General features: G+C 38.1%; 1 protein-coding gene across 1 annotated transcript in view; it reads right to left on the reverse strand.

The window, feature by feature from the left end:
* The window catches only part of LOC121407071 (1,25-dihydroxyvitamin D(3) 24-hydroxylase, mitochondrial-like), a 47,078-nt gene extending 23,687 nt beyond the window's left edge, over positions 1 to 23,391 (reverse strand). Inside the window, exon 1 of the mRNA XM_041597992.1 lies at positions 22,162 to 23,391. Within this exon, the coding sequence (XP_041453926.1) occupies positions 22,162 to 22,596 (435 nt within the window). The 5' untranslated portion in view covers positions 22,597 to 23,391. The remainder of the gene's footprint in view (positions 1 to 22,161) is intronic.
* Positions 23,392 to 24,408: the final 1,017 nt, after the last annotated feature.

Genomic DNA, 24,408 nt, shown 5'->3' on the forward strand with positions numbered 1-24,408 from the left:
AAATCATAATAGAATATAACACTATTACATTTTGTAAGCATTGTTAATACCAAGTTTACTTTAAAATCACATGAAGCTCACGTTTAACACATAATCCACAATGTTTCTATTTATGGCTGCCGAGTGTTCAGTTACGCTGCGTGATCCCGGCGTTGACATGACACGACTTCTGAATTTGTAAACTCCATAATGTAACAACCAAAGTGGTGGGCAAATTGAAGGTTAAGCCGAGCCGACCCCAGAAGAGATCGCATAATGGGAATCTTCCGACACCATCCCCTGCCCCCATTTCATGTAAATTAGATTTTGAGACATGATGTTGGGTATGTATTCCTTCTTGCGTTTCTGTTCCGGTTCTTGCGGGGTAACGCATGGCGCCCGACAACAGACTTAAGTAAAAAAAAAACTCACTTTCCGTTTCAAAGCTGTAATATGATTAGTGAATTTTAGCATCCACTTTGCAGATGCTCTCTGTAACGTTCAAAATCTATTGAAAATGAAAGATTAGAGGTCATTGTCAAAAGTTGGTGGACCGGTACCGGACGAAAAAAATTGCTAATATGTCTAGTACTACACTGATGTTTTGATTCGCCGATTTTCGACAAAGACTGCTTTGTTATGAAGGGTTTTTTGACAAAGATTATCTGCGTTATACATGGTATAGATAAAGTTTGTATAGCGAAGTTATTGCTAAAATGCCCTATTGAGGAGTTTTACGCTTACAGGACGGACACATTCCCAAGATTGTTCAATAGTATACTACATGATTCAACTGGGCAAGCTAACATCTTTCATTGTGAAAGTGCAATTCTAGTTTTGGTGGGCGACCTGAAGTTTTGTGTTTTCAACATCGGAATGGAGGCTTAATCGTTTCTGCTCGTCGGTAACAAGACAAGGGTGGATCTAATGTTTTACCACATTACTGTCATTCGAGAGACATTTAACCCGATCTATATTTTATCGAGGATGAAATAGTTAACATGATTGATAATCTTGACCAACGTTGCCTTTTAACATGTTCCCTCGATTCTCTTCACCTCTAGAGGAAAATTTTGTTCCCCCCTGAACGTGAATACGGCACCCTCTTGTCGCCCTGGGCTCCCCTTTCTGCACAATGCCTCAATTTGCAAGCATCCATTGGCGCGAGGACCAATCGCAATGTGCAGGTGCGAGTCATCCTAGAACCCGAAGGGTGAGAGTTGACACGGCCTGGTTTCGAGAGGGTAGTAATAATACCCTCTGCAAGCCATTTCGCCTCCATCTTATGTTCTTCGTCATGCAACCCAGCATCTTATCGGTGTCTCCCGTTTCTCGGTTCACCCTTGGAATAAGAGGCATCCATTCTGCATCCCATCTTTATTCATCATCCATCCAATGTCATCCGGTATCATCATGATTAAACGAATACTAATATTAAATGCCTTCTTGACCGTATTATCTATTCACCTATATTACTTTTTTGACATCGTTACCCCCTCTTAAATATCCTTTTCCTTGCATCAATCCTCATACAAAATTTGATGTCAGACTACTAATATCCCTGTCTCCCTCTTCCCGCTTTCTCGCAATATCTATTCATCTATTTATCATTTACTCTCTCTTTCTCTCTACCAGTCTACCGTGTTCGCTTTGCCGACGCTCCCAACATTTTCTCTCCGCTGTATGTTCTCGATTTATCCCCGTTCTCCCCCCATCCCCTCCATGATATGACCAGGGAATGTTTTGCACATTCATGTTCTGAGCATAAACTAGCTTTCCTGCACCCCACCCTCCGTATATATATGGCCTCCAAGCCCTACCCTTCCACTTCACCGAGTCCCATAGCAACGCCACGCTGCTTCATTCATCCTGTATTGATCAGCAACCGGCATCAAATCCCTTGACCGCATCTACTCAAAATCATTCTACTGTGGTTTCTGGAAGTGTTCGTACTCTTCTCGTCGTATACGGTACAATTGTTTCCCATGTTTTCTTCTATAAGCGTTTAAAATGTGGTACTCGTGAATTGCAAGTCATCTTACTTGTGACGTCACAGATTTCGAGAAATAATATTTTGTTATAGACTATATAAGTGGCTCATATAATTTCTAACACAGACACCCCCCCCCGAAAAAAAATCTACTTGCAATTAAATACCTTTATTTTTTTCATACAATTTAATATATTATTGTTCTGAAATTGTTTGAATAATAAATCATCCACGTCTTAAAACTAGAACACGAAACATGCCAAATGAATCATTTTCGATCTCTTACTAAACTGGAATCGGTGTTCCATATTCTCAAGTTCAGCATCTGCTACTAGTTACTTCTTTCAAGCTCAAAGGCAGCGTTACCATCCTGACCCCTTTCACCCATTTTACCCCTGATTTTTTTGTCTGGCCTGAGGACATAAAACTTGTAATAATAGTTCACCTTGACGGTCGATCACGATCTTGCCCTGGGAATGTCCCTCTCAATTTAGATCCATCGTGAGGATAGAATCATGACATTTTCCTTTTTCAAATCTCAATTTTTTTTTCTTCAGGTAATCGTCACATTTTTCAAACTTCCCAATGTTCTTCGTATGTGGGGGTGTCGTGGTCTAGTGGTTACGACTCTCGTCTCTAAATCAGAAGGACGTGGGTTCGAATCCCAGCCATGGCATGTTTTCCTTCAGCAAGAAATTTGCCCACATTTTGCTGCACTCAACCCATGTGAGGGTATCCAGCAGGATCAATTCCTTGAAATGTGCTGAGCGTTGGAAGGCTGCTTGAGATAAAGCTGGGGAAGTGATAATAAGAATACGCCTCGGAATAGATTATTTCTAGACAGATGGCGTAATATAAATTATTATCATTATTATTAGAACTATTATTAATATTGTGATTATTATTGTTATTATTACTATCATTACATCCCGCCTCTTTATGACACTCATCTCTTATATTACATCAAAATTGTTCTGGAATTTCATAGTCATTAAAATTCCATTATTATACATTCGTAAACTTAGTAAAACTTATTTGTAAACTTTTATATTAACAGATGTCTTCCCCTCACCTTATTTTGTCCACTCCATCTTCATTACAAACTAATCAGTTCTCTCGCCAACCATCTCAAATACCACAAAACGAAATTTTACCCCCTACCCACACACACCCCAGGTGGGTGTTTCATAAATCTGTTCGTAAGTTAAGAGCCACTTCAAGAACGACAGGTGAAACTTTCTTATATCATTTACCACAAGAAAGGATCACCAGTCGTTCTTAAAGTCGGTCTTAACTTACGAACAGCTTTATGTAACGGCCCCTGGTCTTTTTATGCCCCTATACAACCATCCTTTCAAACGTCAATCTCGTATTATTTCTAGATTTCCTCAGCCGTTGGCTTTGAACTTGTGATAATAAGTCACCTTGGCATATCCTCACGCTCTCTTCCCTCTCTGACAAATTTCTTCGCCTAATGATGTGAAAAGATTTCACCGCCATGTCAGAGAAGTCGTTGCGAGGGGCAGGTGGTGGACGGGGGTAGCTCTCACCCCCCCCCCCCACTCCCCGGATCCAAAGGCTTCGAATATTGAAAGAGAAAAATAATAGAGGAATATTACATAGTGCATCAACAATTTTCTGTCCACAGGATATATATCTGTTACATGTGTCCGCGGCATCATTATACATACCCCCCCCCCCTCTCCTCCCTTCCCGGTCATGAACGCGCGCTTCTCCAATCACGGAGCCCACACGGCGATACGACAAGTTCGAAAACACTAGACTTTTTGTCTGCAAGATGAAACGTGGGGAACGACTTTGTGCAGAGGCATTGCAAATAACTTAATGTAAGTACTAGTTGATTTGAATTTCCAAAGGATATGAATACTATTGTCAATATTGCATAATGTAGCGCATTATACTGATGATACTCATGGATATGTGCAGCTAGGGAGTGGTGGTGCATAGACATATTTTAAGTTGATGAAAAAATCAAAACCGTCTTCAAGGAAACAAAAGGTTTAACGTACGAACGTTCTACAGACGTATCGAGATCGTAACGGGATCGTATTTTACTGGACGGAATTACCGTTTACATTCATTTACAACGGTCAAAATAGTTCAGCTATTACAACTTAGATATTTTACAACATATATCAAAGGCAACCATCACCAAATCTACAACAAACCACGCAAGCAAAAATTGAGTTACCCAAAAGGTAAAAACAAGACTTCATTGACAGTGCACTATAGAGATACAAGAAGTAAATAAGGCATGGGGGATTGAATATAAAATAAATTTCTTCTTCTTCTTCTTTTTCTTCTCCTTTTTCTTCTACTTCTTCTGTTTCTTCTTCTGCTATTTGGAGTTGAATGGCATTGCAACAAGAATAATAGTAGACAGAATTGAATTAAACGAAACGATTTATACGCCGATTCGTATTATTGATTTGAATTAACATTATGTGGGCTATTTTGAGGAGCATATTCAGCAGCTTGAACAGGTCACTTCGGCCCACTCACTTCCCTTCATCTCGGGAGAGAACAACTATGCTTTTCAAACGTGCATGTCGTTTATTTTCTGTGTATGTGCAATAGTAATAAGTCTTGGTCACAAATGCGATTTGCTACGAACGCCGTAAGAACGATTTTTCTTAAACCATTTGGTAAGATCTTCTCAAGAAGGCCGTACGAAACCAACGTTCGCAGAACATTCGTAAGTTCGCAGTTTGGTCGATGGTCTTGTCCAAGACTTTTTTTAACTTCGTACGAAACCCCCTCTCCGTAAGGCGACCGTATGAATGTCGTAAGAACATCGTAATAACCACGCAAGATATTGGGGTCAATAGACAATTCTAGAAGCCTTTAATTCTTACGATGATCGTAGGAAGGCTTTAAGTTGTTGGCAGAGTGCTGAACGCCTTACGAATGGATATTCGTACGGCGCTCTTACGGACGACTCTTGGAGTTTGTAAGGCGTTCGTAAGGGATTCGCAAGGGCTATTGTGGAGTTTTAAGGGATAAAAAGCCAAACGCTCGTAGTTCAATCTTCACCCTGCTCGTGATGTTCTACATATGAACCCACTTTTAAAAATCCTGGAGCTGCCTGTGCCCCCTTACTTTCAGATAAACCTCGCTATTGTTAACATACGATGAATATGATGTGGCATGCTACACGCCAACTAATGAATTGACACACTTTTCAAGAATACTAATCATATCCACATTACAAATGTGATATTGCTTAATATAATCCTGTGATTGGAACATGACTAAATTTCCGACCCTGACCTTGAACTTGGCGCTCTTTTACTGTAGAAATGTTATCCCCGTTTACTTTAAAGGTCATTAAACACAATAAATTCATAACATTCTGTTTCAATATTTCTTCGGTGAAGTCACCATTTTCATAATCCGAAATCAGTCATTTTCTTGATTTTGCCTTTTGGCTTTGCATATGCAAACATTGTCTAGCCGACTAGCGATATGATTTCCTTTTCTGATCTTAAGATTTCCTGTAAAATTGTAAGGGTAGCTTGCGTCTCAAATAAAAGCACCTTGGCATGTCCCAATTTCCTGCTCAATTCAAACTATGAGATAATAAGGAGATTTTACAATCACTACACAGATGCTTTTTGGAACGTATAGAATATATTGATAAAACAAAGCAGCCTTTGTCGAAAAATCGCGTGACTCAAATCAGCAGTGCCTTCCGTGACTCTGAAAAGGCGACATTATTTGCAATTATTCGTCGAGTCTGAAACTTACGATGATCAACCGTCCCGTTTCACCAATTTTCGACAAAGACCTCTCAGCTGTTCATTGTGATTTGACAGGCATTTCAATAGATTTACTTTGTAGTAGAATCCGTCCCCTGCGAAAACTCGCTATTCGCGTAATCGCGTTAACTGGTCTTACAACATGTACAAGATAAAAGCCCCCGTCGGTTATTGTTAATAAAAGAACGTCACCACTCAAATAAAATAAGCGTCTACAAATAATTTCCTCAAAAACATATAACTGTACTGAAGGATAGCATTCTTTGTCTTCGAACAGATGGGCGTTTGATACTCTGGCACACCACAAATTAACGTCACTAATTATCATTATGGCGGTTGTTTTTGTGACAGGAAATAACATCGTAACAGATTAAAAAGTGTTATATAACAACTTTGTGTGTATCATGGTTATTTCAGCAAGCAGAAAGTGGCAGATACTACCCATCCACCCACCGCCCCTCCTCGAATAAATGATTTGGTGCGAATTACATGTCAAGCATAAACTGATATTAGAAAATGCCATTGGATTTACGAATAAGAATAATAGAATGTATATTTCGTTTCTTAAAAAGTGTTTAAAAGATAAAACAAATAGCTAATATTACTTTCTAGACACCAAGCAAACATTATACCATTTGTCAATGGAAAGAAGTCTTAATGAACTAATATAGTAATTGTCATCATCACATTTCAGCGTACATGTCTGTATATCCAATTTGAATGGTAATGATGAAAACTACTTTACGCAATAGTACTGTATATAGTCATGTTATTTATAGAATATCAAATGAGATGAATAATGATGCGCCATCATACAACAGGTTTTATTTTTACGACGAACTGTAATGTTTTGAGTCATTTTAGCTAAAAAAAAATATGTTGCCATGGGCTCTCAATGAACTTGAACAAATCACATGTTCAAGAGTTTAAAAAAAAGGTATTGAAATCATGAAGATTTTCTCAGAAAAATACATTTACATAAACTTTTTTTCGATCATTTAATTGAAGATTAGATTTGTTGTTTCCGTTTTCTTGTTATTTTTGTGACTCATTCGGAAATAGCTATCTTGTTGCACAATGAGGACTGGTTCCGGAGCTGCGAAGCAGTCAGTATCTGGCCTTGGTTAAACAGAAGTTCGTAATTAAGACGTCAATATTTGAATTGTATGTATTCTAATGCACAGTCGATAGTCGAGAGCAAGAACAAAATAACGACTTACTTTAATCAACATTTATTTTTACAAAGCGGTACCAAATACATTCAAATCATATCTCATATTTTCTTCTAAATAACCTAAATAGTAAATCCTATCTAAACTTTCGTTACACCCAGTATCCCACCGTTATCACATTCATGCCCTTTCATATCTCTCACAAAAGCTGTCCGCTCTGCAACTTTGGGGGCTCCATTAAAAATAATCTCCAATAAATCATGAAAACTCAACTTCCTCTGATTCAAAATGCACCATGAGCAGGGCGCCTATGGAGTATACGCCGTCCTGACTCTATATAGGATATGATTAACTTTGAAATACTTGCTAAGCCCATGTGTTCCCTCCGGTAAGGATTGATCACGGATTGCTTGGTTTCGAGCCAGGAATTGACCAAAATATTGCAAATCTCCGTCTGAAAGATTTTAGAAACGGCAGGAAGATCGATCTGGGAGCTCATGGCAAGTCTAGAAGACTGAGATTGAGGACAGGAGATATGAATGGAGAGGGGTCGACTGACAACTAATAGGGCTGGGGATCCAGGGTGACGAACAGGGGAAAAAAACAAAAGAAAAAATAAAACGCTGGGTTTGAAGGCGAGAAATTAAAAAAAAGGGCATATGGGAGAAGAGAGAGGGTGGGGGTGTGGAAAGGGAGGAGAGACAAGAAGAGAAAGGGAAGAGAGGAGAGAGAAAGTAATAGCTCTATGGACAGGATGGATGAAGCAAACGAAATGAGGAATCATCAGCTCAATCATTGCACAATGTCACTGCTTCGCGAGAGTAATCGTGGTAATAGCGATCATTTTGAATTTCGATTTTTTTTTTTCAAATCATTATTTTAAAAATTAATTTGAACTCCAATGATTCCTCTCAATTAGTGAATTTTACCCCAGCTTTTACCCCATTTTGACTTTGAAATAATTGAGTCACGGACCTATCAATGCATCCTATTTCTAGTATAGGACCCATGATATAACGCATCCCTTTACTTTCGTTTTTCTTTGCCATTATCGTGATTCATAACATTACAATAATACTCGGTCTAACATGAATTTTCCAGGAGGAAAGAAGAACTTTCACGGTGATCGCGACGGTACGATCAAGGAGAGATCTCCTTGGTACGATCAAATTCAATCTCCTCGACATAACGATGGCCATGCACGCCGAACGATCTCGAGAACAAATGCACAACCCTTTCCTTTCCCCCAGCCTCACCCGATTCTTGCATAATTCATGGAAACTGTACGCCATGTACGACATACATACTCCAAGACGTCATACCTTGTTAGAATAAAATACAATATTCGATCGAATACGCTTGGTAAACCGACCTGGTTAACCGTTTTCGAAATGGTCCGTTTAAACATCAGGGGCCCTCTAATATCGCATTAATTCCATTAATTTGAATGACGCTTTGTTGTTGAGTACACAGCTAACTTCATGAACGTTGTGACAGCTCTAGAGAAGCGGTCATTTGATAGGCATTTTTTTCAATATCCTTTCATTTCAATAAGGTTGAAAATATAGCATTTAAGGTGATTGTGTTTTTCAACATCATCAAATATTAATATAGTATTTAAGATGGAGGTTTTTAACAAAGAAAACTGATGGAATTACTTGTTGTTTATGTAATGGATATTATGGGATTTGTAAATGTATTTCTTTATCTTTTTCCAAGTGTGTCAGTGATGTAGGAGCGCCGTTATAGTACCTGATATTTGCACAATAAAATACCATATATCACTATACCGTATACCTATACATGAATGCAAATAATCACTGTGACATCATATATTATGTAAGTCATGATTGCATAAATGTTAGATCATTGCTATCAATGGAAAAGTTTCAGTCAAATCAAGAAATGAAATTCGTTTATTTGCATTATTTTTCTGACATTGAAATGAATATGCCCTTGGAATTTCATATACGGTAGCAATCATACATGCACAAATCGCGCACAATTCACGGATGTATTTCCGTTTTCATACTGGCATCTGCCAGGTGTCTTTCACACCAAACATCATAGAACGGTATCCCGTTACATTCATAATACATCCATTCTGGATAAAGCAACTAAATGTAGCATGGGCAGCAAAAAAAAACAGACTTTGAATAAACCCCTTCTCCATCTCATAGAAAATATAATAATTAAAAGATATTGATTTTCATGATGAACTTTTGCTACGACTGCACGTCTATTTCATAATTACCCATTCAAATTGTATCCCGCAGCCACTGGCTAAATTGTACACAATTCACAATTAAAAACAGACACAAATATGGTCATGAAACATCCAAATCCAACCATCGATTCACACGGACCTCAGCCAGTATGCCTGTATGGTGAGTTACACGGGAGGAGGGGGGGGGGTCAGAAGTGTCTGCACCCTCCCCCCTTGATGGATTTTAGAGGAGAAGAATGAAGAAAAGAATTCAAAAGAAGTGTGGGGTTTGCAATTACATATATATAGGTCTACATCTATTATTCAGTTGGGTATAACAATGACGTCACCCCCACCAAAATACCTAGGTTTCATCACTACTGCATAAATCATGCATTGAAAACAACATGGTGCATGGTAAGCTAGGAATAAGAGCTGAAGTTATATACTCTTAAATAAACCCTACATAATATGATATATGATAATATGATTAGGCTTGAGCATTGGATCTCAATAATGAATGATATGAATTTGTTCACACTCTGATGACCTGCCAAGATTTGAGAAAAAAAATCGTATGATTTTATTCTAACAAGTCCGCACATTAGTATTGATGATGCATATACCACTTTCATTTATTTGATGTACGACGGATGAAATGCCTTACTCAAGGGCATAAGTGCCGAGCCGGGAATCGAACCACCGATCTTGCGATCTACAGCAAGCGCATCAGACCTCTAAGCCATGGTACCTCATTCTTCGAATTCTACGATATTTTGTTTTGAATTCTTCGATATCTAGTTTTGAATTCAGATCGCCATTTAAAGCATGATTAAAACATATTCCACATGAACAAGCTAATGAAACGACCATGAAAATCTGACATGTCAAGGATTACAATTTGATGTGTGTATGGCCAATGAAAGAGCGTCTTAAAAAGAGAAGCTTAATAATATGATTACACCTGTATATCACATGTTCTCCCTTCACCCTTGAGTTGCCTACTATTAGAATGCTCCAAGTCAACAACCTCGCACCGCATGCATGACTGGTTTAATCCCATAGATTATTAAGGAAGGTAACAACTCGATAGATTGTCCAACTTTCTTCAATTGTTGAAAGGGATTAGGTATAACCCCTGACGCCTTTATTGAATAGGTGAGTAATGACGAAGGATTCAACCCCCGGCTCACTTTCACTTCTCTAGAACCAAACTGTGTCAACATGGGTATTAAAGAAACGCATTTATCAGGATTCTTTCTCTAATATATTAAAGCATGTTGTAATTCTGTTAGCGTGTATAATCCACTCACTGAATCATCTTACTTTATTACCGTAGTTTCAGTGGGCCTATTTCATTATACTCTTTCATCCAGATAAACCGCTTATAACACAACTAATCACTGACACGACGAGTCGGTATATATAGTTTCTGCAGTCAGGTCTTCGTCTATAATAATTTCCCGGTACTTTGTCCTTTTTCCGTCCGTCCTTAAGACATCATATCGAACTTTTTGCATTTACTACGTGGAATCTTTCTACAACACACCAATTCCTTTGAAAATATAAGTCAAATCACAATGGAGAGATGAGGGGCTTTTGTCGAAGTTGGTGGACCGGGACTGCATCGGAATCCCTTGACTCTGACCAACAACATATTTGCAACTGTTCGTCCGATGCGAATCTTTGGATGATCTACTGTCCCAGTCTATCGACAAAAGCCTCTAATTTCTATTGTGGTTTTAGTTGCATTTTTTGTTGTAGTTTTGTAGAGTTTCCCCGTATATAGTAAATGCTAACTACCTGAGGCATCCACAAGACCACAATAATTTTATGCGAGAAATTTCACATGAAACTCATAGACGCCCGCACGGCATTGAAAAGTGTTCACTAATGGAAAATTCGATACATTAGAAGTTGGATTTATCATGTTCACAATACCAGACACCTGTGTATAACCTGTGCCTTTTCAAAAGACATGCATGTACAATTGTACAAATGTTCGACGAGAAACTTCTATCATAATTTTTCAAAAATGATTTCTGCACCCCCTGATAATAGATGACCTATGGCACGTGCCTGTCTTTCTTAAATCGCACACCCACTGATAGATTGAATAATCTTCTGACACTGACGCCTTGATCTTTTTAGTTTTTTTTTTATTGTTTATTTCTTTTACCGGGGGGGGGAATCTAAAAAGGGGTAATACACTATGAAACCAAAAATGCAGTTTCATTCTTGCGTAGTTACGTTGTTTCTTGAGTCCTTTACCATCACTGACCATCCGAACTCAATTCGTTTGCGGAAATGTCTTGATATGTTTTAATTGCGTCGACTCATCCGACTAAATTGAATGACGAGATTCAGATGGAGAACGTCGCCATCTTCCGTCTCAGCTCCCCCCCCCCCCTCCTCATGCTCATGGTTATTGATGGAAGGACGAAAATGCCCGTATGGACGGGGCAAGGTTGGAGATGTCCCCCGACAATTTCAGTACTCTACACTCCCCCCTACTCAATCCCCATTAAAATGATCTTCAGATTTGTAATTTTCAATTCTGAAAATGTGGAATCATCCTTCTGAACAGCTCCGTCGCGCCGTTCCTCGCATCAATAAGAGTATACGTCCTCATTTCAGAAAATGATATATTTCGGGGGGGGGGGGTAAATCTGTAACGGAATTAAGCTATAAAAACAGACTGAATATCAATTATGTGTAGCTCCTATACGAGAATATTTTATTCATTTTATTATATCAAGTCAAGCCCCTTTCTCCACCAACCGAACGTGTCTCAAATTTACTGGAATCGTCAACAGCACATAAACTGAAATTTAGAGAAGACGGTGAAGCGGCGGGGGGGGGGGGGGTAGGGAAACAAAATAATGTCTTTTCTTTATCATCTGGTATCATAACTTTATGAAAGACATTACAGAAACAAGATACAGATTCTTTCCAATCTGTGAGTTAATTTCCCAAAGCGAGATTGGCAGATCATTAAATTGTCAAAGGAGATATACGATTGGACTATCAAATTAATAGGTTCCACCACGTACCTATATACGATTCCACCAAGCAATCATCAGCCATACATCAAATTCATTTTCAGAGTATATTGATAAGATCTTTTTTTTTTACTCAAGATGAGATGCTACCGATGCCAAGGGCCCCGTTTCATGAAGCTTGTCATCAAAAACAGAGGCTTAAAGTACTTGTACATGACTAGTTTACTTTTAGCCAATCAGAACCAAGAACTTCTGTATTTTACAACAGAATCTTGAAGCTATACCACTGAAAGCAAGCTTCGTGACACATGGTCCTCGTCTTGGTGTCTGTCTCGGGACCAACCGACCACGGATAAAATGAATTGAAGGACTGTGTATAAAACATAACAGATGTATGTACTTTTCTTCCGATGTTTCCATTACTACTTGAGGTTATAACTTAAGCACATGAATGTTTCATTTTCTCGTTGATGGACATCAATGTAGACGTACGGAAGGAGCCACACCCCATCTACCGATCAGTCGATTATCATGATAGAGTGTGTATCAAAACACCGAGATGTATAGCCTATTTCACATGTCCTCGGTTCATCTTTGCAGAAAGCGAGGACACGCGCTTACTCCGGTCATCGCGGGCTCCGTGCCACTCGAGAACATTTCGAGTCGAAGTTGAATAAAAACTAAAATTAATCACACCAAATTAAAGGAAAAGTCCACCCCAGCAAAAAGTTGATTTGAATGATAAGAGAAAAATCCAACAAGCATAACACCGAAAATTTCATAAAAATCGGATGTAAAATAAGAAAGTTATGAATCCTCTAAATTTCGCTTAATTTAAAAAAAAAGTTATATGCACATCCTGGTCGGTATGCAAATGAGGGAACTGATGACATCACTCACTCACTATTTTTTTGTATTTCACTATATGAAATATGAATTATTCTAATTTTCTCCTCATGGCCTGTGAGGCGAAAGTTTTATTCCTCCCTGAACATGTGGTAGTACCATTGTTATAACATCTTGTGTTTCGGTTAAGTTGGTCTTAATGTCAAATTGGTAAAAATTGAAATATTGTATAATTCAAACAATAAAAAACAAAATAAATTGTGAGTGGAGGACATCATTGACTCTCTCATCAGCATGTCACTGAGTTGTGCATACAACAGTTTTGTGAAAAATAAGCGAAAATGTCATAACTTTTGTATTTTACATCCGATTTTGATGAATTTTCAGCATTATGCTCGTTTGATTTCTCTCTACTATTGATTCAAATCAACATTTTTCTGGGACTTCACCTTTAATACCATGATATGGAAACGCTTCCCATTCCCATTCCACGTTCTTGTTTTTCATGACAAAATAAGATGACATTGGTTGTGTGAATAGAACATGGCGCTGCACCTCATATACAGGGAGTCCCCGCCTGGAGTTTTATTTTGTTATGTGCTGCTGTCAGTAAATAATACATACATAAAATATGAATAAATAAATTACTGTTGAAAGTTGAAACCCAATTCAAAGTAAAGGTCTCCTGACCTCGCTGTCTTCAGTATTACGGCTTAAATACGACAGGTTCCAAATAATGGAGATACACGATATTCGCAAGGAGTTCGTGAATTCGAACTTTCGAAGCATTCCAAATTCCACGAATATAGGTATTTTCATTTCCTATACTCAGCTGTCAAGTCAGGCGAGTTGACTTCTGACACGGCCTACTTTCAGAAAAGTTTACGTTTAAGGCCCAGACATTAACAATTCCTGGACAGATGAATTGTGTATATCTTGTTCAAGTTTTAAAAAAAGGACGTGGGCAAGTTGACCAACTTCGATATTAGGTCGGTTTTGACAAATGTAATAAACATGTTTATGTTGTAAAATCATAAATAACATGCACCCAGGAGTGAATAGGATGTGGATAAAATATATTATTACAACACCTTCACATTAGCTGACTGTGAAAAGGATCATCAATGAATTTGTTTGTGCTAACTGAAGACCAATTACGATGCCAATTGTACATCAATCAAGCATGTGTAATTAATGCAACTGAATTCAATGTCACGGCCTTCATATGCCTGCTACATTAAACGTTCTTACTCATCACATCCGACCAAGTTGTGCTTAGATATATATATATTTTTCTCTCTTTCATTTTATATTTCTACCCAACCATCATTCATTAGTATAAGTATGGTGCGCATAATATACACTACACACGCAGTTTCAATCCAGTCGTCGCCTGCCTTCCTTTAATCCAACGCAAGACAGAACAAGGTGAATGTCATTACTAATGCCCCGCGCATCTGAAAAAAGCGGTCTGGACTTTATACGAACATGAACAAGCTCGTTCAAGGTCATTGATAGCGTCTCGTCTATACGATTTCAACGTTGATCATATTTTGATAATAATGACGATATCGCTCAAATGCCACTGGGATGCAAAACGGTATGGAGATGCAGTATCTTACGTTAAATACAAGATGACATTATCGTATTGCTCGAATCTTATTTCGTTTCGGTTGAGATTTCTTCCCCCATTCTACCTCGAACCATTCATAAATCCTTCCATTGATTGGGTTGGTATTTAGGTAAATGAAACCATTCCTTTATTTCATAAAATGTTCAGATATTGCCATTTAGACAATTACTTCGTTTCTAGCCCATAACAATATGAATCATTTGAAAGAACGGTTTCATCTCATTTGGTGAAAAATGTTCTACATTTATCTCAATTTATTTATTAATTCATTCGTCAATTCCGGTTTGATGATTTCTTCTCCGATTCGCATCTATTCTGCCATGGACCTGTCTACAAACAAGAAGTTTTTTTTTTTTAAATGTCATCCTAGTTGCTACACACCATTTTGGTTTAGCATGTGTAGCACAAGCATTTGGGTAAGGACGAGCAAACATAATTTCCCATATGAAATTGGCATAAAATGTAATAATCATGTCTAATTAAACGTTTGAAATTTATCGTAATCGGGTCGAAAATGACCGTGTGGTGTCAGTAGCATCCTTTTTATTCTTTATTTATTACCATGGTTTACTATTTAAATGTTCTGCTCCCAGAATGTAAAAATTGGTTTGATATCTGCTATTTTTTCGTATGTAGGCCTAAAAGGAAATTTGGTTGACTCGGCATTTAAAGGTCAAGTCCACTTCAGAAAAATAATGATTTGAATCAATAGAGAAAAATCAGACAAGCACAATGCTGAAAATTTCATCAAAATCGGATGTAAAATAAGAAAGTTATGACATTTCAAAGTTTCGCTTATTTTTAACAAAATAGTTATATGAACGAGCCAATTACATCCAAATGAGAGAGTTGATGATGTCACTCACTATTTCTTTTGTTTTTTATTGTTTGAATTATACAACATTTCAATTTTTACGAATTTGACGATTAGGACCTCCTTGCCTGAAGCACAAAATGTTAAAATAATGGAATTCCACGTGTTCAGGGAGGAATGAAACTTCATTTCACATGACAATGACGAGAAAATCAAAATATTTCATATTTCAAACAATAAAAAACAAAAGAAAAAGTGAGTGAATGACATCATCGACTCTCTCATTTGGATGTAGCTGGATCGTTCATCTGTTTTTGTGAAATGAAGCGAAATTTTGAAATGTCATAATTTTCTTATTTTACATCCGATTTTGATGAAATTTTCAGTGTTATGCTCGTTGATTTTTTCTCTTTTTATTCGAATCAAGTTTTTGTTGGGGTGGACTTGTCCTTTAAGATTTTTTGTTATTAAAATCCCTCAATCTAGGTTTCGGGAAACCCTCATCTCTAAGGGAATATTCATGTACTATTCCAATCCGGATAAAGAGGCTCATTTTACAGAACTTGTCATAATGCGGTTTTATCAATTCTGACTGCTGGATGAAAGAAAAAATGATAGCCTACACGTATGACATAGGTTAGATTCTGCTTGAGACCCACTTTTAACTCGTAACTGCAGGAACTGGGCTATAAGTGTGTCCTGTCATGCCTGTAGGCATGGTAGGCATATACAGTTCAGTGTTTTATCATGGACATTCTACAATGGTCTATGGCAGCCCTGGTCTATGGGTATCACCCTAATTTCCATCTTAATGCGGAAGCCTCTAAAACATGTAAAATGATCATTCAAATTCTTTTTAATTCAATTGAAAATATGCCTTCCTTCAAGTGATGACCTTTTATTTATTTATTTTTTGCTTGTCAGATTGTTTCGGGGACGAAATCATTACTTTTTAGTTAAAAACCCTCTTTTTTGGGCTTGTCAAATTTTTCCTCTGAAAATTTTTGCTCAGATCAGAGATGAACGGGGATTTCAGCGATGCGGTTGTATGACAAGCCATAAAAATATATATTCCTATTTATCAATATCAATACATGAAATACTTGATATCAATAATTGCATTTCTTGATATAGAAATAAATGAGAATAAATGTTTTAGGGCCCCCAATACACCCGCGTCAGTCACTAAAAGTCTTGTGCGTCGCTGAGCAGAAAATGAAATTAGCCAATGGCGCCGCAAGCCCTCCTCAAAACATTTCATGATTTTGAATTTTTGTTTAAACTAGGAAGGTGAGGAATCATGTGATTGACATCATAGAAGGAATAAAATCGATCCAGCCAGCATGTTCATATGCGTTAAAGATACTCATTAAACATTCGATGAAATATGCGAAAAAATAGAATTTTATGGAGTTATGTATGCAGTCGCGTGACAACGAACATACATTTCGCATAAGTCATGTACTCTCTCGGAGAATACGCCTTCACATTCACATTGGTGCAACATGAATGATATCGCGCGTGAGTAAATTCACCATTATGCAATTCCTGAGATGCAAGATCATAGAAACCACGGATGAAGACGGTATGATTTGATTAGAATGTGAAAATGGAGTGGGGTTGCCATGGAAATGTTCATAATCATGGACATCACTGTTTCTCAAACGAACGACTACGTCTCTGAATGAAAATAATGTGTTAAATTATACATTCTGATATTGGGAGACACATATATTGTAATAGTTCGGGTATAGTTACTTGTACTGTGTCACAGTCTAGACCAAAAACGTGACAAATTTTTGAATTATATTCCTGGAAAGGGAAGGATCTTTTTCTCATTATTTTATGGTAAGTCCGAATAGGAGAGAAATAATGAAATAGGGGGTAGGAGAGGGGTAGAGAGATTGGTGGAGCTAGAAGGGGTGGTATAAATGCAGAGTTCAATCGACTATTCAAACAAATTCTATGCATATAAAACAAGTGACAATATTGAAGAGATCCATGTTTCGGATGGGGGGGGGGCAAAAGTGGAAAGAAATGTCAAATGTTTCGACTCGCTCTGCGCGCCAAATTATAAATTTTGCGGGCGAAGCAGGGCCGAAGAATTGACCATTTGTGAGTATCTTTATGTCAAGTCGAATGGTTTTATAGTGTTTTCCGTTGCTTTTCAAGACATATATTTGCAGTGTTTTTTTACAAATTTTTCAAGTTATCCAAATTATTGGGAGCAAATTGACATGTTTGCGTTCTCCAGACAGTGCACATGCAAAGGGACCTGTACACCTTTTATGAAACGAAATGAACTAACGTCCACTTATACCTTGCCTCACCTGCATATTTAGTACCTGCCAGAAACCCTACTCGGAGAGATATTCCCTGTAACCTTTCCCATCTCAATACCACATGCCACTGTACGCCACGGTATCAATTATGAGCATCTCCATGGAAGAAGACAACGGGACAACAGGTGACTTAACACCTCCCCAGGTAAACCACCAGGTATGCTAACAGTCGTTTGATATTCACTAGTAGAAAGTGATTGGCAAAGGCCGCCGAGGTGTTATACAGATTACGGGGGCCATGCGTGCATTTGGGGACAGCGTTCCGGCCAAAAACTGAACCGTACAACTGGCGTATAAATAGACATGATAGAGTACTGATTAAGATAATTGTGAAGGGCCTAAATACCATGATCCCCTCCTGTGCCATCGACTTTGAATGCTTCCACTTTGATGTCCAGGCTCATGGGTAACAAACCGAGCAGGTAAAGCATGAGCAAGATCAGCATGATAGACAGGTAAACGCTGCAGTCGTCACCTTCAAAGACATTCCTAAAGGCCGGAGTGACGTATAATCATACCATGGAGCTGGACCCTCGCTAGCAGCACACCCTGGACGTGATCGTGATGGAGGTGAGATCCTCCACATGGTCCACGATTTCCGCGATCATTATTATTACGACATCACTTTGGATTCTTGGAAGTGGGTTGAAACATGTACCTACATAGGTCCACGTTTCAACCAAGGAGATTTCGGTCTACAATGCTCGCATTTTCTCCGCAGAACATTATTTATCAATAATTCACAGAGAGTGTGTTTCGCTCAAATGTCTTCCACGTTTTCATGCTTCCCTTTCTAAATCAGATCAAAGACAAACTTCATGAATGAAATTAAAATATTAAAAATGAAATAGATGACTGTGAAGGAAACTTTTGACACTTATGACAGAAATGTAATGAAAATGAATGACGTTTTGTATATAGGACTCCCTCCTCCCATTTCAGAATTTTCCTACACAGTGCTTCGCGCTCGCATTGTTTATTTTCATATCTACAAAAATGTTTGTAGAATGCTCTATTCTTGATCTAAATCTACGCGTACGCACTGTATTCAAATACGCAGCTTGTTTTTTTTATGTAAACGTGCTTAAGATTATAAAGTTTTAGATCAGAATATAAAAAATGTTGTACTCGCGTTTCGCGCTCACATTATTAATGTAAGAAGATACCCAATTACCCATCCTAATCCTGATTTATAAAACATGAATAGAGTGTCCCGTTTTTAGGTCCGAAATCTCAATTTTGTTTCTGCACGCGCTTCGCGCTCGCATCAACCAAACCTGTTTATGATTAAAATGTCCCGTTTTAGGTCTGAAAACTCAATTTTGTTTCGACTCGCGCTCACATCAATCTATAGTTCCTGTCCATGATTACAAGAGTGCTTAGAATGCCCCGCTCTTAGGTCTGAAATCTGAAATCGCATCAATTGCACAGTTATATACCTATCCTGTTTCATGATTACAACAATTGCTTAGAATGTCCAGTCTTTAGGTCGGAATGGAAAAATGTTCAGCTCGCGCTTGGCGCTCGCATTATTTCATTGTTGAAATATGTATCGTCTTCATGGGTAACTGCAAATAGTCCTTATAACAGGTCCCTTTTCGATCAGACCACAACGAATATTAAATATTGTTTTGTTACATACGCATCTTGTTCGGGATCACATTTCATTTCATGTACAGGACAAAATACATGAAATTTCCAAAAATTTTAGCTCGCGCTTCTCCCTCGCACTATTTAATATCTATGTTATTTTATAATAATAAAGCTATGAAGTGATTGTCATATATATAGGCCCCCTATATATATTTTGAGGAGAGATTTCAGCCCATTTCAGCACCCTCACTGAAAAAATCGTTCCCAATTGACATGATTGAGGGCCTTGGTTGGGCACAGTCATTAGAAGGTGAACCCTATGCGCATCCGTTGACCTTCAAATAAGTCCTTCGAACTTAGAGTCTCACAACAGCAAGCCCCCCCCCCCCTATTTTCCTACCCTCCATAACTATATCATTAGTAGGCCTATGATAAATAGGGTGGAATATACATGTATATCATTTTCACGTTATACCCGGGTTGAAAAGTATACACTTTCCCCGATTTTTGCAATTTTGATACCAGTGCTTTTCTGGACAAGCATGATGTCAAACTTCTAATGGCAGTGCCCCCCGCCCTGGGGAGGTATTATATCCAGCAACTCTAAAAATTTGTTACATGATCGCTGAGAATATACAGTGTATATAGAAACGCAATGCACGTCTAAAATGTCTGAAAATGAAAGATTCTGGCAATCATGCTCCAATGGATTCAGCTATACTATGTTTTGACGACAGGGTTAGAATTCGTAAGATGTTAATTGACATTGATTGGCTAAACAGAAGCAATATTGATTACAAGTCACAGCTGAGGTTGCACGTCAATGTTTATCAATTTTCATTCATTGCCGATCCATCCTCCAGACTCCTTTATTTCCAATGTGATCCACCTTTCAAAGTATAATAAAATCGTTAAGATATAGGCCTACACAGTGTTATCGCAGCCCGGTTTACGATATAGAAAAGTGTTATGCCCACTTCCCTGGTTCAATGGTTCAATTTATAAACAAAGTTTTTTTATCTAAACATCAAGTTTTTTTTCTTATATTCTAATAAAATATTGCTGTTGACATTTTACTCTCCTCAAACTTTCTTTACACTCTTGAAGAACAGCAGTTATTTAATATAGCCTTGCAGGGCATATAGAAATTGTATTTAATGCACATGACTTAGCTAGGTTATGTATTTATACTATGTATTTATACTATGATATATATTCGCGCTATTTTTAAGTTACATGTGTGTTTGGCTTCTTCTCACGTGTTTTTATTCTTGAATTATAATTATTCAGATGTGACCGTGTCTCATTGCATTCTCAAAGTTTGGTATTTGTCAAACTTGGTGGACAATGCCTTTTGGCATTATAGTCAATTCTTTTGTGATATTCATATAGGTTGTTCATCATGTTTATCGTGTCTTATATTGCGTATTTATTCTTGAGTCATGTTGGTTTCACGCGCTTTCTTATAAGTTGAAAATTTGAATTATATTCAAATGCGACAGAATTTGATCGCATTCTTAAATTCTGATATTAGTGAAACTTGGTGGACAATGACTTATGCCATAAGTTATGGCAGTGGTCATTCTTTTGCGAGTAAATATAGCAAACCCCGGCCATTTCTAAGAAATAGCCGACCCATCTCCTGTTTGCATGTTGACAATAACATCACTGACTCATCGTAGAGGTGCGGGTTCTATCTTTACAAGTTTGTATACTATACAACATTGTGTCACTTTGTTTAAAGTTTTAAGACTTCTTAACCTATTCAAATGATTACCTAACAAAGGTCGGATTGTCGGACAAGGAAATGGTTGTTTTTAGTGATGGAGAAAGGGTTTTTATGTATCGTCGTCGACTGTGAAGAGAATCAGCAATCATACTGGCAATTATTGATAACCTTCAATATTTTACTGACGCACTTGCAAAATGAATTAAAAACAAATCAATTACAATCACATAAGGTTGTATGGAGATATCCATACAAAAAGATTGTCATATAAGGTTGTATGGAGATATCAACACAAAAAGATTATCCATTATTGTATGCCCTATATTTTTCCATACACTGAGAAAATTCTGAGATTCTGCTTATGAGACTCTATAAAATCCCTGCTTTTTTTAAATGAAGGAAATGTGAGCTCCGAAATTCTTTATAAATTTGTGTGCATGTAGAACGAGTCTGATTTCATTTGATATCATGTTTATCACAATTACAATTGTGTGATAATAAAGCGAGGACTTCCCCTTCTACTTTGTTAAGAACTTTATACTTTATAAAGTTGACTTAGCATCCAACTGATTCAGTAATTATTTTGACCGTTTTGTAATTAAAAAAAATGCTGACAAATAATGTAGTTTGCGTCTTACTCACTACAAATTGGTCGCATGTGATAAGTTGTTAGTTTCAAATCATACACGCCTAACAATTACATGAGAAATCTCATTTACAAGCCCGCTGATTTTGCAACATCATTGCTAAAACGGAAATTGATGTCCTTGCATATTTTTACAGAAAATTACGCGATTTTTTTTTCAAAAGAGACATAAATGACAGTACCCTTTTCCCATTTTCTTTTACTCTGGACCTAGAACACAGAGAAATGACATGGATTTTATTTCGCTGTAGAACTTTTCTAAAGCATCGCTAATAAAACCTCAAGAAATGGTAGAAGCTCTATTTTCTTTTCCGATTTCGCAATTATTATGTACAACAAGAGTCAAGAACGATGCCAAAACCTTCTTTTTTTAAGACACCGATCCTGAAGAGGAAAACATTGTTCGTTGTCTAATATGTTCTACACTTACCTGGTGATCATATATTCTCTCTAGCCCCTTTCCACTGAGGTATGTTCCAAGAGTTCCTAAGATCGGCCATCCTTTGGGACCCGGAATGTCCTCAAATGACTTAACTTCATCTCGTAACGAAGAATTTCTTTCGGATGGTTTTGGAGTATTCGTCGAGTCAGTGTGGTTAAATTCACAACGATGCGAAACACTCAAAGACGAAATATTGTTCGACGCCAAGTCAGTTATTGTCGACGAAGTTGAGGTAGTAGAAGTAGTACTGGTGTGAGTTGTAGATGGAGTTGAAGGGGTCGTCGTTGGGGAAGATTCAAGCGGTGAGGGGACCGATGGAAGGGGACAAGATGATACACGGGCAACATGAACGGACTGGGGCATCACTCCATGCAACTGGCCCGCTCTAGCCCGGCTGAGAAAACGCGATAGACGCGTCGCCATTCCTCCACTCCTTTCGAGCCGTATCACTCTTACAACAATCTCTCAAATCAGCGTGGAATCGAAGTAGCAGCTCAGGTATGTAGCAAATCCAATGTTACTCTGTATTTCATAATAACCCTGCCATGTCATTCGGTCGACTTCATTGTGACAGATAATAGAATGCAATAGACGGACGTTTGGCGTTGTGTTAGGTGCTCCTTGGTCAGTTCTACACTGAAACCCGGAGACTGAAATACGCAAGGTAGCCGATGGATTGTTTCCGCTCAGGCACGCCAAGCAAAGCGAGCTGCTTATACCTCCTCCTCCTTCAATACACAGCAATGAGAGTGTTTGATCAGATGGCTCGCTTGAAGCACTTTCACTCTCCCCCAAACTCCCTCCAAGTTTGAGATGTAAGGTATACTGCAGGCATAATAATCCGCGAGGGCAGGACAAAGGGCGCGAGAATGGGGTATGGTCGCGGCCTCTAAACTCCCAAAGCCTTTCCTCACTTTCTTGATGAAAAAGACAAGAAAAGAATTACTCGATCGCACCGACCTCTGATGAAAATAAAAAGTGTGAGGTCGTCTCTTGAAATCGAAGAAACTTCTGCGCTGCATGGGCCAAATTAAAGAAGAAAAGAACTGTCACCGGAGTTGCAATTCAATCATCTGAGGAGCGAGGAACAGTTTCGACTGCCCTTTGGTCTGTAACCTTCGGTCAGAAGGAAAACAACAACAACAAAAAGTTTGTTGCCCTGCTTTTTCCCCCTTCTTTTGACCCCCAATCTTAAAAGTTAATTCCGGTAGCTCAGCGTGAAATTACATGCAGAATACATATCCTTATTCAGTCGACCACTCGGCTTTCACTATTTCACGCAGGTCTAAAGGATCATCTTTTTCTACATAACACTTCTATTGTGGATTGAACCAGGGGATTGGCACAGTCCAGTGAACCAAGTATAATGCGCTAATCACCGAATTGTTAAAGCAATCCAGACACATTCTGTGATGACGAGAGCTGTCTTCACCCACCTCGTTTACTCTCCGTTCGATCTCATCCTATGTGGTCTAATCAAGGAGATGAGGTGATATCTGATCTCCGTGGTCTAATCCCTACTTCGTCTACAATTGGTCTACTACCTACTTACACATTTATCTTCTAATTTCTAGTTAGGCTATACCCATTTTATCTGTAACACCATTTTATGTCTTTAACACCATTTAGTTTATTAGGCTACTTAGGAACCAAATTTTCATTACGGTGAAATAAAAACATATATATATATATATTGATAGACCATGAACCATGTTGTAGATCTATATGGGTAGACGAAGAGAAAATTTGACCGAATTTTACGAATATTGACCTACTACAAGGTCAATATTTAGAAGTCGACCAAGTGAGTGTAATCCCCTTCCAGGGGATGGCGGAACTTATTTTTGTTTGCGGGTGAAGGGGGCAAAGCCAAAAATGGGCACCGTAAATGGGCATTTTCATCATGATTTGTGATAGATAAGATACACATTTAGGCTTTACTTTTCCGCGAAATCTGAAGTTGTAAACCTTGGTTTTGGTAAATTATGGAGCTAATTACTGTTAAAAGGGCATTCTTGCGAGACGTTGCGAGTGCGAATCACGAGCTCAAACTTGTAGTGAGTTCATGTAATAAGACATGAAAATTAAACATTGCAAGCGATTTTTGTAATCATGAGAAAGGAGTGTATCTAGCTAAGGAATTAAGGCGAGCGCTAAGCGTGAGCTGAAATTTTTGATATACTGACCAGATAACGAACCTGTTAAGGACTGCATTTAGTGACGCATGAATGAGGG

Source organism: Lytechinus variegatus, chromosome 2, assembly GCF_018143015.1.
Source record: "Lytechinus variegatus isolate NC3 chromosome 2, Lvar_3.0, whole genome shotgun sequence".
In the NCBI taxonomy this organism is placed as follows: domain Eukaryota; kingdom Metazoa; phylum Echinodermata; class Echinoidea; order Temnopleuroida; family Toxopneustidae; genus Lytechinus; species Lytechinus variegatus.